The 20,525-nt window shown below is 37.9% G+C and overlaps 1 protein-coding gene across 6 annotated transcripts in view; it reads left to right on the top strand.

Annotated features, from left to right (window-relative positions):
• mctp1a (multiple C2 domains, transmembrane 1a) overlaps positions 1-20,525 on the top strand; it is a 360,237-nt gene that overhangs the window by 286,059 nt on the left and 53,653 nt on the right. Inside the window, exon 17 of one of the 6 annotated variants that reach the window (XM_043709478.1) lies at positions 8,861-8,902. The exons of the other annotated variants lie outside the window; for them this stretch is intronic. Within the exon in view, the coding sequence (XP_043565413.1) occupies positions 8,861-8,887 (27 nt within the window). The 3' untranslated portion in view covers positions 8,888-8,902. Of the gene's footprint in view, positions 1-8,860; positions 8,903-20,525 lie in introns of those variants that run through there. 6 annotated transcript variants of the gene reach the window in all.

Genomic DNA, 20,525 nt, shown 5'->3' with positions numbered 1-20,525 from the left:
CTAAGCAAAGACATGCCAGAGAATTCCTAGAGGCCTGGCACTCCAACCACAACGCCATAAACACATAGATCTAGATACCATCTATCAACCCCTCAGAAAACAAACAGGAAATGACATCACCACAAACTCCAGGAACCGCATCCAGGACAAACATATAAATAGAAAGCAGGAGACAACAGCTTCGCTTCACTTGGAGGTCGCCACTGATGATGTTACCTAGCCAGGTAATGAAACGTCTGAATATCAAACCTATAGCTCAGTGAGCAAGCCTACACCCTAAACCTTAACCTGAACTACAAACCTTCACAAACCTTGCAAAGGTACCTATGTACAGCATCTTGGTACAAAGCAGAAAAATAAAGAAAACAAAGTTAAAAAGTTAACATTACAGTCCTTCTTACTAAAAAGTAGAAAAACAAAGAAACACAGTTAACAGTTCAACACCACAACCCATAAGTTCCTGGCCATGCTGGAGTTTGACCTCCCCCACTGCCAGTCACCTCAAGCTGCCTGCTTTCGCTGTCACCCACCAGCCACCTTGGGCTGCATGTTCCTGCTCTCACTGCTGCTCGAGTGACTACTGTTAACATCAGGGACCTCTCACTGCCATGATGGGCTGGCCGTCCATCGTGCTGCACAAACTCACACCTCACATTAGATAAATCAATTAAATTTTTAAAAAGTGGAAGAAGAAAAAATAAGTGAAAGAAAGAAAAATTAAAAGTGAGCCCTGAGCAGGAGCCTGAATGCTGTGTTGATACTCTGCGGCCATCATGCACACTGAGACAAGTGAATGTAACTTCAATTATTTACTAACTGCGCAATGAATCAGCCACTGCTCAGATTATCCCTTTTCATTCATCTACCAGTGTATCATGAACAAAATTGAAAATCAGATTCTAGGTGCATCTAATTGATATACCATCTGATTTGTAAAAGCTGTGTGTACTTTACTCAAATGCTAATGGTGGTTCCCTCTTCATTGGAACTGGAGCAATTAAAATGGCCTGTAAACTACAACCAGTAGGCAAGAAATCAGGTTACTAGAGCTGTGGAGGGCTCTTAGAGTGGTAGTGTCTCTTCCTCAGACCCAGGAGGCCTGAGTGCAACTTTCACATGCCCTGCATGAGTGCCATAATCTGTGTAGGCAGGATGATTAAAATGAATAACTACTGCACTATTTATACCTAAGGACCACATGCCTTTAAAGTGCTTTTTAGTGAATGAGTGAAGTCAATAGATCTGAGGACTGTGCAATCATCAGCACACATCTCACGTCTTATGACCTTATGATGGAGGAAGGATTATTGATGGAGCAACCAAAGCAGCTGAATGTGGCTTGACGTGTTGGTATTTTAGGCTTGTGGAACAGCAAATGTTAAAAAAAAAATGACAAACCCTGCCAATATAACAAACAATGAGAAAGATCAGAACAAAGTATAAGCTGGTGAAAGAGGCAGATGAAATTCAACACAGATAAATGAGCCGATACTTTTTGGGTGAGAGCTTTGAAGTCAGCAAATACTTGCTAATTGTTACGTTTTTTGTTTAGTTGCACAAAACTTTGAGTATTGCTGAAAAAAGACAAAATGTTGAAATTCTTCATCTTGAACTCATCAATAATGGGTGAACAACATTTATTCTGTACGAGAGAAAGCGTGCTGCATTCACATGCACTTGAAGCTATGTATATTAATACACAGAGCCCTGATATGTTCACTTAGAAAGGACATGCATACGTACGGCATCTGTTTCAAATCAACAAAATAGATGAAAGCCATTCTCTGTTTCAGTTCTCAGGGCAGTGCTTTGACCAATCAGAGTCAACCAGTCTGGTTTGAAACTAAAGTTGGTCGTTAACTGTCAGTCATCATCAATTGGTTCATTCTCTATGGCAACACCTCTACAACTCAGTGCATTGGGGGAGTGATGATGAATCAGCACTCTCCTCTCATACAAAGTAAACATTGTTTTCCCTTGACTTTATTATTTTGTACAAATTATCCTGTTGAGTGCAATACAAAAATCTCTTGATAGAATATGTCTTTTTTAAGAAATGTTACAATTTCACAAGGGGTGAAAGAAAAGTGAGATCTGACATGCATGCGGTCAAATTTTTGAAGGTGACAGGACAGTTTAAAAAGGAGTTCATGAAACATTTAGAATGCTGGCTTTCACACTTAGCGGCAAAGAACACAAAGAAACCAAGAAGTTATGCTGAAGCTACATATTTAAAAAAAATCTGTTGTGGCCTTAGCTGGTGTTTTGAGTAGACATGAAAGCTTTGTAGATGGTATATAAAGTATTTACTAGAATGATTTCAATGACATAGAATCAGTGTTACATGGGTAATCAGAAGAAGCTAAGGCTGTTCTCCTTCGAGCAGTGAAGACTAAAGGCTGATTTGAGATTGAGCTGTTAAAAAACTTGTAATGAGGTTAGATAGTATAAATAAACAGAATCTATTTCAGTAGCTGAAGAGTTCAAAAGCAAATGTGATTGGCAGAAAAAAAGAGTCGACATAGAGAAAACCCTTTTAGTGCAAAGAACGGTTAGAACTTGGAGTACACTATTGGATAGAAAGTGGATACAGTTTCAACAGCAGCCTTCAAAAGGAAATTGATTGAATATTTAACTGAGAGCAAATTGCAGGGATCTCGGGTTTTTTTTTCCAAAATAAAAATTGGGAGTGTGGGGCTAACTGAATTATTCTTTAAAGGAGATGGCAAAGGTTTGATATGCTGAATGGCTATTTTGTGTGCTGTGCTACAAAAATGAAACTGAAAAGAAAGGCTGCCAGTAAATCATATTAAATACACATTATTTTAAGCTATCATTCATTAGATACACTAGGGGAAGATGGTAGTTAAGTGGTAATGTCCTTGGATAGTAAACCAGAGGGTCAGGCTAATGCTTAGCAGCAGAGATTCAAATCACATAATGGGACTGGTGAAATTTAAATTCAGTTAATAATTCTGGAATTAAATTTCAGTAACGGTGATTGTCTTAAAATAAAAGTCTGGTTCATTAGTGGCCTTCAGGGGCACTCTTTCTGGTCTGTTTTCCACATGATCCCAGACCCACAACAATGTAGTAAACTCTCAACTACCTCACAGGTATAGCAAACCATTCAGTTCAAAGGTTATAAGGGATGGGCAACAAATGTTGGCCTTGCCAGTGATGATCACAAACTATGAAAGAATAAGAAAAAAAATAAACTTTTAAATGAAAGAGATTTATTGTCTTGAAAGGCAGGCAGTACTACATAAACCCAAATTTGTGATATTGGCAAACATTTCCTATATTTGGACCTCTTCTTATTTCTTACTTAATAGTACCTGGCAACTTATCCCAGGTTTCCAATTATGTTTCTCCAGAAGCTTCATGGTAAAATATTTAGTTTTGCTCTATGCCATCTTCTTCCAGGTTGGATGAGATGGGGAAGTCATCTTATCGGAGAAACCGCAGACATGAAGCAACATACTAATTCTCAGAAACACAATATAGCTTTCAGCTACACTCTGAAGCCCAAAGCAACTTGTGGTTCAGGGAAACAAAGTCAACCTTTTCTGATTCACATTGCTCCTAATACTAGGAGAAAGTGAGGACTGCAGATGCTGGAGATCAGAGCTGAAAAATGTGTTGCTGGAAAAGCGCAGCAGGTCAGGCAGCATCCAAGGAGCAGGAGAATCGACGTTTCGGGCATAAGGATTCCTGAAGAAGGGCTTATGCCCGAAACGTCAATTCTCCTGCTTCTTGGATGCTGCCTGACCTGCTGCGCTTTTCCAGCAACACATTTTTCAGCATTGCTCTTAATACTACAACATAAATGGGAACATGTATGGACCAGTATCTTTATCCTGCTTCCTAACAGCAATCCCATTCACAAACATTCTGTAATCTTCTTATTTGTGATTTTAGTATTAGTATAAGTGTTAACATATGCATCAGGGACCTGCAGGATTTGTGGAAAATGCAGTAAGGAAGTTGGGAGTGGATTCATAAAGTTAATATTTATTAATCATGGAATGCAGTGGCCAGGTTAAAAGATTTCATATTTGATGGACATCTCCAAGGGATTCTTTTCCTTTTTTACAGGCATTTTTTTTTCTTCTTGTACTTTCAGAATAAATTGGAGTTCACTGTGCAACAAATTTGTCTGTTCTACTGCTAGCAGGTAGAAACTCATTTTCATTACTCCTCTGTTTGTTCATGCTGAAAAATATTAAGGTCAGGTCAGAGGCTTTTTAAAAGATGAAAGTAAAAGATTAATAAATGTGCCAAAGCCTCATTCTAATTGAAGCTGAAGCATACTCTGCAAGTATGTGAAATATGTCCCAGATGTTTAACCTCAGCCTGTGCCTCTGCTCTCCCTGTGCAGCACAAGGCACCCATTAGTCATGTAACCTTTGTACTCAGGGGTAAATGGGGTATTACATGGCACAAAACTCACACACCTGTTTTGCATTCAATAAGGACCCCTCACGGGCATCACATAAGCTCCTGCATGTGGTTTCAGTTAGCAGATTATTGACTGATTGTGAAAAGTGTCTTTCTTGGAGCCAATGGAGATATTAGTCACTTAGTCACAATGAAAGAGTTAGTCACAATGAAAGATTAAGTCACTCGCTAATTGATGAGAGCTGACTCTGTAAATTGGAACAGGTAACTGATAAAGAGTCTCTGTGTTTCCAAAGTTATTCACAGTCTTTGAACATATAGCTGTTAGAGTGAAAAACCCTGTTGAGAATATTGGTAACAGATAATATGTAGCACAATTAATGGGTTTAATTATTTAGTTTGCTTCACAATTGTGCTCTGATTACAGTATTTTTAAATGTCATTGGACTAATAATCCAGAGGGTCAGGCGAACACTTAACAGCAGGGATTCAAATCACATAATGGGAGTGGTGAAATTTAAATTCAGTTAATAATTCTGGAATTAAACCAGTAACGGTGATTGTCTTAAAATTAAAGTCTGGTTCATTATATATTATACAAAAGTGGATTACAATACATTAAACTATAACATAATAAGTAGCTTGACGTATAGAAATGCTCATGATTACTTGTTGAAACTGGCTGTTGCAAGGATTGTTGGTTGCCTTCTGTTTGATTTGTTACCCCAGCTCCAGTGCAGACTCGCTGATCCCCTGCTTTTTTCATAGATGATTTTGATTTGTTTTCATTTCATATTACATTCTTGTAATTTTACTTTGTGTAAACCCTGGTTTTTTGACTAGGTGTTGCTTGCTATTGTCACTAACCTGTTATTTAAAAATATATATGGTTTTACCTTCAAGGAACAATTAAGTTGTTAGATTGGACCAGGCCCCACATCCTTAGACCCATATTACAAAACAGAATATTTTTTGGTCTTTTACCATTACAGTAGAATACACTTAGGCTTCAAGCAGGAGGAAACTCAAAATATTTTTAGCATGACTCTCAAGGAATCTCTTTTAGTGCCAGGGGAGGCAATGTAGTAACTTGGGTTCATGAGGGAGCCAGTTTATCTTTTTAATTGGCCACAGCAGGTGTTCCCAAAAGTATTGATCAAATCCAGGGGATGTTTGGCAATACGCCTTCTCTCCAGCATCTAGGTTCCACTTGATGTTTAAGGGAGGAACCAGGTATATGCAGTGGTTTATCTTGTTCTGTCCTACTTTTCATCTGAAGACAATGCTTTAATATAAAAATCTTTTTTGTTGTTTTGTGCATTCTTATTGCCTTGTGCAGCATGCATCGTCAAAAATTTATGGCATGTCAGTTTAGAAAATATGTGAATGGAATAGCAGATGGAGTTTTTTAGGCTTAGACCACAGATGAATCTCATGCTGAAGTTGGAAATAGAAAAAAAAATGATCTTACAGAAGATCTTTTGTTTTCCTTGTTCTCTGATAACTGCTTTACTGTGATATCCGAGTGGGCTCATTTTAATGTGAAATTAGTGAGTGACATCTCCTGGTGTCATCCTATTATAGGAGAAAGTGAGGTCTGCAGATGCTGGAGATCAGAGCTGAAAATGTGTTGCTGGAAAAGCACAGCATAAGCCTGAAGAAGAGCTTATGCCCGAAACGTCGATTCTCCTGTTCCCTGGATGCTGCCTGACCTGCTGTGCTTTTCCAGCAACACATTTTCAGCCGTCATCCTATTATATATGAACATAGACAATCATAATATAGACGTTTCTCCAGTGATGTGATTCTGATCTTGATAGTTATTTTTATTACTTTGGCATACTGTACAATAAATTTTAAAATATCAATAACCCAAGTGTGGTTTGAATGTTTAAAATATTTTTTCATGAATATAGGTAGAACTGGCAAGTTCAGCATAAGTTGCCCAACCTCAGTCATCCTTGAGAAGGTGATTGTGAACTGGTGTCCTGAACTGGTGTAGTCCATGTGATTTCAATGTAGAGCTATTAGAAATTTACTAAGGTAATAGCAAGATTTTAATCCAGTGATGGTTAAGGAATGACAACATTATTCCATTTCAGGATGGTTTGTGATTTGGCAAGGAATTTGTGGGGAGTGCTGTTCCATTGCATCTGCTGCTCTTAGCTTTCTGAGTGGTCCAAGTGTGAATTTGGAAGGCCCTTGCAAAGGAAAGTGCTTGTGATTATTAGGGCAGAATGTTTGGTTGGTGAAGGTTACACACAAAAGCTTAAAATACTCATACAATATTGCATTGTTCTCCTTGTAAAGAAATAACCCACTAAAATAATTCATTTGACATCAATCTTAGTCACAAATGTTGAAGGCAGATGTAATAGGAATGTGGTAAGCATCTGTATATGTAAGGAAAACGGTGGGAAAGTAGGAAAGGAAAAAATTTAGAAGCTATTACAAAAGACATTATAACAGGGCATTTGGATAAGTTAGGGTAATCAGACAGAGTCAACATGTTAGGGAAATCATGTTTAATTAATTTACTGGAAGTAAATTGAAGAAGTAACTTTTGTTGTAGAACAAAATGGGAGGTGGGTGTTGTCTTGTATTTGGATTTCCAGAAGTCATTTGATAAGGTGCCACATCAAAGATTATTGTTGAAAATAAAACCTCATGGGGTAGGGGTTAACGTATTGGCATGGATAGAAAACTGATTTAATAAGGAGCAGAGTGTAGGACTAAGGGGTCATTTTCAGACTGGCAGGATTTCATGAGTGGTGTGTCACAGGGGTCAGTGCTGAAGCCTCAATGCTTTACAATTTATATGACGTATTTGGAGAAAGGTATTGAATGTTTGGTAATTAAATTTGGTATAGCAAGTAATCAGGAAAGCTAATAGAATGTTATGTTTTACTGAGAAGGGAATTGAATGCAGGAGTAGAGAGGTTTTGCTTCAGTTATAGAAGGCATTGGTGAGATGATGTGAAGCAATTTGTCATTGTACTTATGGGAGGATATTAATGCATTGGAAACAGTTCAGAGAAAATTTACTAAAGTAATAGCTGGAATAAGCAGATTTCCTTACATGGAAAGCCAGATAGGTTAGGCCTGTATCCTCTTGAGTTTAGAATAAGAACCTGAAGGGACTTGACCAGGTGAATGTTGAAAGGATGCTTCCTCTTGTGGAAGAATCTGAAAATGGGGATCATAGTTTAAAAAGAAGGGACTGTCCATTAAAACATTTTTTTTTCTGAAGGTTGTGTGCATTTGGAATTCACTTCCTCAGAATATTTAAATAGTTTTAAAGTAGAGGTCGATCAATTTTTGATTACCAAGGGGATGACAGATGCGCAGGCATTTACAGGATTGTAGGGTTGTGATTAAAATCAGATCAGACATGATCTTATTGAATGGTGGAGCAGCCTCAAAGGTCCAAGTGGCCTTCTTTTATTCCTGCTTCATAGTCATTTGTTCATAAATGTGCTTGGAAATGTTACCCTGATAGATCAGGAAGATACACTTAAACATACCTACTTTTGTACACATGACACAGGGCCGAATTTTACTCATAAAGTTCTCTGGATGGCCTTCTTGCTGCCCTCATGGTTGTATGTGACCTGTCTGTAATTTTACAGTGGGCTGCTGAAACCAAGAGCAGTTGAGGAATCTAATTGAGGAAAATAACAGGCCAACTCTGTGGCCACTTCTTTCCTAGACTCCATCCAAAGGCTGAAGAGGGAAGTTCAGAGACCTGGATGATGGCTGGCAGGTGGCCATGTTTGGATTCGGGTGAGAAGGGTTGCTGAGCCCAAGGTGGCTCTCCCTCCCCTTATGACCTTACCACTCAGGCTTCAATATGCCTCCCTAACACTCCAGGCCTCCCCTACCCTCCCTATTGTGAGGCCCCCAAGAAAGAAGAAAGGAAACAATGCTTTTATATAGTACTTTCTCAAATCATTTTACAAGCAATGGAAATGTATTTGTTGTTGTAAAATAGGACTGCAATTTGTACTTATACAGTGCCCAAGCTGCTTTCAAGAATATTATTAAGCAAAGGTTGGAGTAGTTCAAGTAAAGAGATTTTAGGACACATGATTAAAATCTTCTTCAAAATAACTTAGCCCCTCTCCATTCTTTTTCTTCTCTAAAGAATAAGAAAATCTAGAGTATAGGGATCTTGTAACCAAAAAAAATCATCAAAGGTGAACTGCATAAAACTACGTAAAAGGCCAGAATTAGAGTACTTCAAATTTCTCAGGTGGTTATGGGGCTGGAGGAGATTACAAAGATAGGGCAAAATGAGGTCAAACTCACAAATGTGTCCAGTAAACCAAAATAAACTTGTAGTCAATGTGGCATTTGTCAATATTTTTGAGATTCAGGATTCCCTATTGGGAAAGGAACGCTGCTGTAACCCAAACCATGCAGAGCAATTCAAACTCTCTCAAACTTGTTTTCATTGTAGGCAAACCCGTGCTGGTTATTTTCATGAAATTATTAATGGAGGCCAAGATTAAGCATATAACAGAAAAACATTTTCTTCAAAAATTACATTGTGTCATGCCGGTCAGTGGAACTACATTTACTACACTTTTATGTACACCAGTTTAAGTGAACTTAAATAACCTTAGCCGGAAGTAGACTATCATTTGTGTAAATTTCTTTGACAACATCGCTACTACACTGCTGAGAAACAGTAAAGAAGCAGTATGTTACATATTTGTAAAATGTCAAGTTGATATAAGTGAATGCAGTTAATCCACAGGCTTGAGAATAATAATGCTTAAAATCACTAAGAATGAAAAATAACACTTAGAGAGCCATCATATTAGTCATTCTGAGGAAATATGTTAATAATTTCCTGTTCAAAAACTTTGCTTTTGTAGAATTGCATTCAATGTTAAAATGAGATTCTATGTGACTCATACTAAGTGATTCTATTGAATTTTACAGTCAGATCACTGAGAGCCTTAGGCTGAATGATATTTATATTTGTCTCCTTCAGGCTTTTTATTGCAAGAACAAAATGCTAATGCAACTCACCTCACTGATCAAATTATCCAGAGAATCTTGGTTTCTGACTCCCCAAAAATTGTAACTACACCATGCAAACATTGGCTTTGAGTTATGATGCCCTTAGTTCAGAGTGCAGTGCTGGAACAGCACAGCAACCGAGGAGCAGGAGAATCGACATTTCAGGCATAAGCCCTTCATCAGGAAGGGCGTATGATGCCCTTAGTTAAGTCACAGCTGTGTTATGCACTCTTTACATCAAGTATGCTATTGTTGGAAATTTACCAAAAATCAGTGAAGCATCGATTTAAGTGATTTCTGTGAAGGGTTTCTCTCTGTGAATCCGAATGGGTTTTTGCATACTGTCTTCCCAGATTAGTGTCACTACCTATGTACCACAAAACCATGGTACACTGCTGCTTCTGTTCTCCCATTCATCGTAAATGGAAATACTGCTATTGCTGGCATTGATGCAGTTTAAAAGCCCAGCCGTATCCTCAGCCAAGAGCTGGCATCTATAACTACCCTTAACAATGCACAAAGTGGGAGAGCAACCTCAAAGCAATGCTTCTCAAAGTCACATAGAGTTCTGCTGAAGCATCACCGGACTCGAAACATTCACTCTGCTTTTTTTCCCATAGATGCTGCCAGGCTTGCTGAGTTTCACCCTCATAGCTGGCATGTGTGACACTTCATTACACATACAAGTGCACATTCCTACACCTATTGCTATTTAAGAAGCAAGCTACACAGCTAATCCATCTCTAGCCTTACTCATTTTACAACCCTATTCATGGGATTGCTACTCTCTCCCTACTGCCCAGAATAGCCCAACATTCTTTTATTGTTCAGCGTGGGACCATCACATACTGTTCAAAACATTCACTTTATTCAGTTATGGCCAAAGTAAACAAAAAACAAATGGACAGAAGTTTCATTTGCCCCTGTGAATGGTAGGAACTGTTGCCTTTTTATGAGCTTTCACCTGCTCCACCATGGCCCTGATCGAATAATGGGCAGCAGTGAATCTATATTCTGCCTCGGTCAAGGGTTGCAATGTCAGCAAAGCCTACTGCCTAGGCTGCAGCACTGACCTCATCATGGGAAAATAAGATGAAGCGGTGTTATCTGGCACAAATTACATAAGTGTCTCCTTAATACATTTGTGGGTTGAGGACTAACACACTCATTCATAGTCTAAGTGGCTCCTCAGAAGCAGGGAATTGCATAAAGGTTTAGCGCAATTGTCACCTTGATGGCCACAGGGTCATCTTGCTTCATGTCATAGGAGCTACATAGCTCCATGGCAGTGTCCTGGTACATCCTAAGTGTACTTCACTTAGCTACAGGAAATTACATCAAGATTGTAAGTGTCCTGTACCTCCCACACATCCTGAAGGGAACTTCAGCTGTGGGACCTCTTAACATGAAAGCTGTTCAGTATCTGCTGGACATTGCTGCTGGTCTTGGCCTTGCTGGAACATCTGTTCCTCTCCAAGTCTCTGTCTTCATTTGGATAGAATGAAAAACTGAATGATAATATACTGAACTTAAGTATTAATGAAACTGCATGTTAAAAATTTGATATTAACCAATAATCAGATGTTAATTCATGCAAAAATTGTGAATAGGCCACTCACTCACTGCGCACAAGTAAGATCTCAGCTCGCCATTCAACACTTGTGTGGAAAATGGGGTTTTTGCTCTCGATGTTGTGGAACTCCCTCACTGCCCATCTCATACAATGTTTCTAACTTTTTCATCAAAGTCTGCATCATTCAGTGCCTGGGAAGAGTCTAACCAATGCCTTTTACTTCATTGCCCTATTATGGATTTGTGCTCCTGTAAAATAAATGAGCTGAAGAGCATGTCTGCTTTCGTGCAGACATCTGAAGGAAATAGGAAGTTCAGTGGTACTCCTTACTTTGTTGTTGAAACCAGTAGTTGTTCAAAGCTGGACAAGCATCAGATGTATTTGATTTGCACACATGGTGGTCTGGAAAGAAAAGCATTAGTGAGTTATTTTGCTAGTATTTTAAAGTACTCTTGGATGTGAAAAACCCAGAATATTTCCATTTTTAAAATGCACTTCTATCCATGAAGAAAATTGCCTCTGGCATTATACTTTAATAATAATACATGCAGAACAAACGATAAATATAAGCAATATGAAGATGCTCTTGGCAAAAGAGGAAATTTTCTTAACCCTGTCATATTTAGTGTTTGAGCAGTTACATGAAAATCATGAACTAATAAACAACTGTAGAAGTCTGATAATGCAATGTTTGTATTGATCAGCTGTCTATTGGTACAGCTGGTATGTGCTTGTCTTATATATCAAGCTCTCTCTGCCTGTGGGGTGGGTCTCTGAGGTAACCTTTCACTCAAATGACCTTTGTACTCAGAATTTCCTAATCTAAGTCTTCAGATTTCAAACCTGGCAATTATATTGCTTTTTAATGGATTACATTAGAGAAATGTGTTGGCTTTGAGCAGAAACATATAACATCAAATCAGATCAATATCCATGGACAATTATAAAAAGAAAACTGAAATATGGAATTACAGCCTTAGTTATCTCCAGATAACACATGGAAAAATAAACTTACAAAGCTGACATAGTCCCCTGACTCCTCAGATATATTTTAATGTGATAGTTGTCAGTAAACGGAGTGTAATAGGATTACGCTAATGCTTTTTGAAACAAGAGCAAAGTTGATTTAAGGCATTGGGATATCTGATTTTCTTTACCTGGGATAAGTACATTTGAAATGTGGGAAAGAATGCAAGATTTATTATTGTCTAATACATGGACCAAGACAACAATGATTTGAAAATTGAATTAAAAACTAAATTTTGAAACATATTATGATTTGGTAGCAATTACATATAAAATTCATATTTGGATATTGGATTTGGATATTAAAAACCTAAATACTAAAATCTAAAGCTTAAACTTTAAATATTTCATGGAAACATTTTTAGATATTGTCGGCATAATAAATATAATTGTTGAACAAATCTCAAGCTCAAAAATATCTGATTTCTTCTTTCACTACATCTGAATAATTTAAATAATTCTTTACAACTCATTCTCTTACTCAGCTGTAATCGATTACTGCGTTCATCCCACCCACTCTTACACTGGAACTTTCACACAATTTAATAAGAAATCTGATTTGGGTAATGACCCCTGTAGCAGCTATTACGATAAAATTGTTTTGCCAAAATCTTTTTGTTTTGCTTTAACTTTTGAAACTGACTTATAACTAATTTTATAGGCTGACATCTAGAAGAATGTGTCTTTGTATGTTCAAACATTTAGCAAGCTTTACAAATATATCTCAGTCGAAACTCACATTTCTGACAAGGTGGCTAAAAAATGTGGCTAATGTGTAACTAGCTGATTAAACATTGAGTCTAAGCAATGAATTGTGCCACTGAAATTTAAAGTCAAGCTTATTCTAAAATTCAGGCAATTTCTTTTCACACTAATGCTTGTGATATTATCACATTTAGAGGACTATTGTTGCCTGGAAAATTATCGAGCAAGACAATTTATAAAATTAGTAGTAACAGTATATAATAATATGATAACTTCAGTTTTTAATACATTTAAAAATGCAATGTTGAATCCAAAGGAGAAATTTTAAAAATAAAAGGTATAAGTATTTTCAGGTTACACTCCACTTATAAAATGACTTAATTATAGCCAGACTTAGGCAAAACCAGTCAAGAATTATTGCCTTGGAAATGATCAAGTGGCAGAAATAGCCAGTATGAAGACAAGGCTGTTCAACAAATATTGTAAGATGGATCCCAGGATAATTAAAGATGTAAATTACATTCGGTGTGCAAAATGAGCAATTGAAGTATGGCAATCAAGGGATATTTTTGACAACATGATAATCTAGAAATAACACAATATTTTGATGAATGCTGGATGAAAGCCAATGCTTTGTATATTACTGCTGCTATTACTCTGATTGAGAGATGGGCACAAATTAATGAACGCAAAAGAGATCTTTTTAGTTTATGTTTTTATAAATTCCATTACCCTATATCTATAAAAATTATTGCTTTATGTTTATATGTGAAATAAAATTGAGCTGCCAATTCAGTTTTGCAAAAGAAACACCCAACACACGCTACTCTTATTTTGTTGTTTCTATACTCTTGCATTCATATCACATTATGGAAAAAAGTAACTGATGTTGGTATCACAAAATTAAACTTACACAGTTAAATATTCATTAGTGCAACATGTGTTGCTAATTGAAAACTTTTTCAATGTCAGTTTTTGCTGGAGTGGAAGTATTTGGAAGATGCTGTAATGTATATGCAACTTGCAGCAACAGGAAGCAGTAGCGATGTGACACCAGTTGACAATGACAGTCTTGTCCCTATGGTTTTCAAACTGATAAATTGCTGTGTTGCTTTTCATTGGAATTAACATTCTACCTCCTCATCTTTCTCCTCCTTCCCCCACTACCTGAGTATTTAAAGTCATCCTGTTTTGTTCAGTTTAAAGATTCTAATTGGCTTGACCTTTAAAGGTACTGAAAAATTGCCATCTGTTACTTATATAATAATTTTCATTTCCAAGTAGTCAAAGGTTCCTGCATGAAATTGAATCTTGACACATTTCAGTAATCTGTTAAAGTAAAATCAATTGGATACCACAAAACAGATTTCCTGCATAGTATTTTCATAACCAATGACTTTATTCATTCCCATATCTCCATTTCCCACAAAGTTGATTCCACATATTGTCTTCCATGATCAATTGACAAGAGGTGCCATTTTACAATTTATGGACAGGAGATGTTATTACTAGCTTTTCCATCACCCTGATCAGGAAAGAGCTCAGCTTGTCATGCAGATTTATCCAGCAACTTGATGAAGGAGTCTTAAATTTTATTAAGATCTAGTTTGGAACCATCTAGTTTAGGCAACATTTTTTAACAATGAACTTCTCTGACTATATTTTTCATAATTTTCCATATAATGTTTAATGATACTAAATGACAGTGGATCCACATGTATTATTATTAATGCTGATTTATTGGAATAAGTCCTGGGTTGCTGTTATTACTTGTTTCCAATGTCTTAACCTCCTCCTCAGGCTTTCCAGTGATCTTCAAATATAAGCATGCAACCTCAATTCTTTATGCATGCCTTTGATTGGGAACATGGCATGTTGTTCTGATCTGGGTTCCCTACTGCAGGAGCAATGGAATGTGAGCATATGAAATTAAATTGTTGATATTAAAGTACTTCACAGGTTTTCCCCCACCCCTTTTATTAAGGGGATTTATTAAGGCAAAAAAAATCAATCTTATAAAGGAAAAACAAGTTACTCAATTGAGGAAATAATTTAAATAAGACATTTTTGTATCTTGATCATATTCTTTATTTTCTGAAGCTTTTGCATCACTGGTGAGTTTTCCTCCAGGCCATATTGAGAGGTGAACTCTATTGGAATCTCAGCATAAATAATTAACAACTCAGAGAGCTGAAATGAGATAAAAGAGCTCATACACAGGAAAACAATAGGTCACTTCCTTGCAGGTGTCTGCCAGCACTCATTCACAACGTGCTGGCCAGCTTCCCTCTCATGACGGGCTGAAAACACCGTTCATAATTGGCTGCCAGGTGAAATACAGATAAGCCAACACTTATGGATGTGTATGGGAAAAGGAGTCAGTTGAAAGGGTTTCAGTGAGGTCTTGCAAGTATTCCAATTATCCAATTCATCTGACTCATTTCTTTCTTCCTAACTCCCTTCTTCTTTATCAACATTTGAAGATATGGGTATGTAAATCTAATCTTTCCTCTACCAAACATCTTCCATAACTATTCGATCATAAAACATAAGGGGAGAAGTCGGCTATTCAGCCATCAAGTCTGTTGTGCCATTCAATGAGATTGTGGCTGATCTGTTCATCCTCAACACCACCTTTCCTGTTTTTTTTCATAACCCTTAATGCCCTTCCTGATTTAAAAATCTGCTTACCTCTGTCTTGATTATACTTAACAGCACAGCCCCCATGGCCATCTTTGGTAAAGAATTCCACATATTCACTACCCTCTGAGAGAAGAAATTCCTCTTGTATTGAATGGGCGATCATTTAATATAAGATTGTACTCTCAAATCTCAGACTCTCACACAAGGGGAAATAATGTTTCTGCATCAATCCTTCAAGTGTCTTAAGAATCTTGTATGTTTCAATAAGGTTACCTGTCATTCTTCTATTCTTCAGTAAGTACAAGCCCAACTTATTTTGAGGATATGCGCAAGGATCATTAAAGCCATCTGAAGTGTGGATCATGAAAATGTATGACTCCTCCTGCTGGCGATGTTCTTAAGTTGTTCTTTCACATCAACCTCCAGTTCAACTTCAGTCATCTTTCTCTCACATAATCATGACTCTGTCTCAATCTACTTTTTTACAGGTAATAAATCATTAGAATGGAAATGACAAATGTAACTATTTTATTCAAAAGGGAGGGAGGAGGAAGCAGGAAACCACAGGCTAATTAGCTTTACATCTGTCATAGGAAAGGTGTTAGAAGCTGTTTTTAAAATGTTATAGCAGGGGTTTAGAAACATTCAAGGTAATCAGGGTTATACAGTACTTTGCTGTGACTGCATTTTTGTGTCCTGTGCACATTATTAGCCCTGAAGGATGCTAATTCAATGGAAACAGTTCAGAGAGGATTTACCAGATTAATAGCTGGAATGAGCAGTTGTCTTATGAGGAAAGATTGAACAAGCCAGACGTTATCCACTCGAGTTTAAAAGAGTAAAAGATGGCTGAATGGAAACATATTAGAATCTGGTAGGTCTTGATGGTATGGCTATGGAAAGGATGTTTCTTCTGCTGGGAGATTCTAGACCTAGGGGTTACTGTGGTTGCTCATACAAGACCGAGATGAGGAGAATTTGTTTCTCACAAAGAATTTTGGATCTGTTCCTCAAATGGTGGTAGAAGCAGAATCTTTGAATATTTTTAAAGCAGAAGTAGATAAAATTCTTGGTAAGCAACAGGGTGAAAGATTACCAAGGATAGGCAAAATTGAGGTGTACTCTTATTGAAGAGTACGACAAACTCGAGAGGCCTAGTGGCCTATTTCTACTCCAAGTTCATACATTCATATTTCTTCTACTGACTGCTGAAGCTGAATTTTGCACCATGAAAACTTTATTCTGGACTGTCATCTAAGAAACAATTCAGTAGCATTCTACTACTAGCAGTGTGAAGTGTGTTGCAATAAATAAAAAAAATCTGCATAAATAATGTGCTGCCTCTGTCCACCTACATTTCTATGGTTGCAAAGATAATAATTGCAGCCTCTTTCTTTTCCAGCTTGACAAACCCTACAATGTTTCATTCTGATTTCTAGGCACAGTGGCACAGTGGTTAGCAATACTGCCTCACAGCACCAGAGACCTGGGTTCAATTCCCGCCTCAGGCAACTGTCTGTGTGAAGTTTGCACATTCTCCCCATGTCTGCGTGGGTTTCCTCCAGGTGCTCCGGTTTCCTCCCACAGTCCAAAGATGTGCAGGTTAGGTGAATTGGCCATGCTAAATTGCCCATAGTGTTAGGTGAAGGGGAATGTGTCTGGGTGGGTTGCTCTTTGGAGAGTCGGTGTGGATTTGTTGGGCCAAAAGACCTGTTTCCACACTGTAAGTAATCTAATCTAACCCTGGCCAAAGATAGCTTCCCATTAGATTTTATTATTAAAGCCATCTGAAGTGTTGGTCATGAAAATCACACAGCAACTGTGATCTGAACTGTTCTGCAATTGCAACTCTGGCTCCTCTCAAAACACCTCCTTTGTCAACTGACAGCTCAATCTTAATGGATAAAAAAGGCCTGATTTCCAAATACAGTGTCTGTAGTGGCCAACCATTTATGATGTATTTGTTCATCCTTAACAAGATATCACTTTGATAGTTTTGTTTTAAGAAAATGTGAAGAATGCACTGATAACCAAGGCCTACTAATTTTACCAATTGCTCCATTTATGTAAATGGTGATTCAGCTACCAATGCAGTCAATTGCTCCTCTTTAGAACTATCAACAAAAATAAAAAAAACATCAATAGAACTCAGTAGAAAAGTTTTATTATGTACAAAATGTATTCTTAAAGCACATGACAAACCCAGGTCAATATCTAAGGCATCACATCTTCTTACATCCTTTTAAACTGACAAACAGACACACTCTCACAACAAAAAACAAAAAATCGTCTCTGCAGGGATCATGGGATTTTAAGAAAGGCAAAAGGGAACAAAATAACTCCTGAGGGCCAACAGTCTCGAAACACAGACTAAAATCTGACGTCTTTCCATGAGAGTGAAAAGCGCAGCAGGTCAGGCAGCATTCAAGGAGCAGGAGAATCGACATTTCGGGCATAAGCTTTTCATCAGGAATAGATTTTTCCATGTCTATTGAATTTATTGTCAATGAAGCTAATTGATGATATATGTCCATTTCTGATTCTAACCAATTAAGATTTGAGTTCTTGATAATTGGTCAGAGTTCATTACTTCAGGTTTTATCACTTGGACAGCAATATTAGTACATGGATGCTCTATCCATTTGTCAAGGACTTATATTAAGAAACGGGATTTAGAAAAGAGATTGCAGTTTCTCAGTTGTCGCCTTTATTTGTTGATAGCTAGGTCTAATACAGAATTCCAAGATGAGAGAGTTGCTTGGCAAGCATGAGCAAGGAATCCCCGTAGTCCTCTCAAAGTTAGATTGTCCTCGCAACTAAAGCAATAAACCCAAATTCCTACCTCCTTTAAATTTGCTAAACTGCTTCTCCAAAGTCATTCAATTTCTAATAAAACAGCATGCTGATAGTACACATTAAATTGTTGGCTTCATTTCCAAGAAACCACATGGTATAACCCCACCTAATCCAGAGAATGTCCAAATAGTGTAAAACCTTTCAGTATTTTCCAGATATTCTTTAAATACATAATCTTATAAACTATTATTTGACCATCTGGTAATTTTGCTACTGTTGAGTGGTTGCCAAGGCCACCTTCAAGGATAGTTGGTTTGGGAATTGTGTCAAACATGGGCTAAATCAGGGTAAGATTAAAAGACATTCTTCTCTAGAAAAGGCAACTGGATGGGTATATGACTAGGCCCCCATGGGCCAAGTGCTGGCAAATGGAACTAGATTAGGTTAGGATATCTAGTTAGCATGGACAAGTTAGACTGAAGGGTCTGTTTCCGTGCTGTACATCTCTATGACTCAATGACATAGGTGAATCAATTTGGTGTTGACAAGACTTCATAGAAACATAGAAAATAAGAGCATGAGCAGGCCACTCAGCCCTTCATGCCTGCTCTGCCATTCATTATAATTGTGGCTGATCATCGAACTCAGTAACCTATTCCTGCTTTGTCCTCATACCTTTTGATCCCTATAGCCTAAAGAGTTAGCCTACTTTTACTCCTTCTTGAAAATATTCAATGCTTTGGCCTCAACCATTTCCTGTGGTAGAGAATTCCACCGGCTCAACAGTCTTTGGGTGAAAAACAATTCTCTTCATCTGATCCTAAATGGACTACCCTATATCCTTAAGCTATGACCCATTGTTATGGACTTTCTAGTCATTGAGAATATCCGTCCTCTGTCTACCCTGTCTAATCCTGTTTGAATTCTAAGAGTTTCACCTTCATTGTTCTAAACTCCAATGAGTTTAATCCTAAGATATTCAGTCTGTCATTATACATCAGTCCTACCATCCCAGGAATCACTCAGGTAGATCTTTGTTGCACTCCCTTCATAGCCAGAACATGCTTCATCAAATAAGGAGACCAAAACAGCACACAATTCTCAGGTATGGTCTCCACGAGTCCCTGTACAATTGAAGCAAGACATCCCTGCTGCAGTACTCAGATTCTCTCGCAATGAAGGCCAACATACCATTGGCTTCTTCACTGCATGCTTCATCTGTATGTTTACTTTCAGTGACTGGTGTACAGAGTCCCCAAGGTCGCAATGCATCTCCCCCTTTCCCAATCTATTGTCATTCATATAATAATCTGTCTTTCTATTTTAGCTACTAAAGGGGATAACCTCACATCCACATTATATTTTATCTTCATGAGTGTTATCTTTTGCTAGCAATAGACTGTAAATTTCAGATTATTGAAAACTTAGTTTGAGTATGGATATGAACTACAAAAAATGAGTGTTTTGTTTTGGGTAATAGTAAAGTGTATAAAATCAGAATTCCAACCCAAATCATCCTCCAACATGGCAAAAGTGATTACTGCAGATGCTGGAGATCAGAATCAAGAATAGAGTGGTGCTGAAAAAGCACAGCAGGTCAGTCAGCATCTGAGGTGCAGGAAAATCGATATTTCGGGCATAAGCCCTTCACCAGCACCACTTTAATCATCCTCCAACATATAGTCCTTTTGTGTAAAAGTGGTCTGCGACCACAAAAAGTTCCTTCGTGTTTCCTGACAGTTGCAATGACTGCACTGATCTCTACCATTCCAACTTCCAAAGTTGGAGATCAATTTAAAGAGAATGTGGATATCTCTTCAGGCCCAGACAGAAACACAGAAGCAATACAATAAATGCCACCAGCTCAGCAGGGCAGAAATTATGCAGATCATTGAGCTTCTGAAGTTGTGATTATGATGTACACTCAAATGCTCTCCTGCAATGGTCTCGGTCATTTTGGTGTTCTGCTGGACTCTCTATCTCTGTCTCATGCCTCTCTAGAGAGGTGTGGTCCTTGTGGATACCAAGGCTCTGGAAGGAGAGAGCTCACCAGGGAGGTGACCAAGGTAAAGGAAAATGAGTACTTGGAAGTGCAAGGAGAAGAGGCTGAGCAGAAACTGCCCTTGTTGTACAACAATGTAAAAATCGACTAGGTAAAAACAATGACTGCAGATGCTGAAAACCAGATTCTGGATTAGTGGTGCTGCAAGAGCACAGCAGTTCAGGCAGAATCCAAGGAGCTTTGAAATCGACGTTTCGGACAAAAGCCCTCCATCAGGAATAAAGGCAGTGAGCCTGAAGCGTGAAGAGATAAGCTAGGGGAGGGTGGGGGTGGGGAGAGAGTAGCATAGAG

The sequence above is a fragment of the Chiloscyllium plagiosum genome, chromosome 2, assembly GCF_004010195.1.
Source record: "Chiloscyllium plagiosum isolate BGI_BamShark_2017 chromosome 2, ASM401019v2, whole genome shotgun sequence".
Classification (NCBI taxonomy): domain Eukaryota; kingdom Metazoa; phylum Chordata; class Chondrichthyes; order Orectolobiformes; family Hemiscylliidae; genus Chiloscyllium; species Chiloscyllium plagiosum.
Note: the sequence above shows the minus strand (reverse complement) of the source record. Positions and strands in the feature narration are given on the sequence as shown.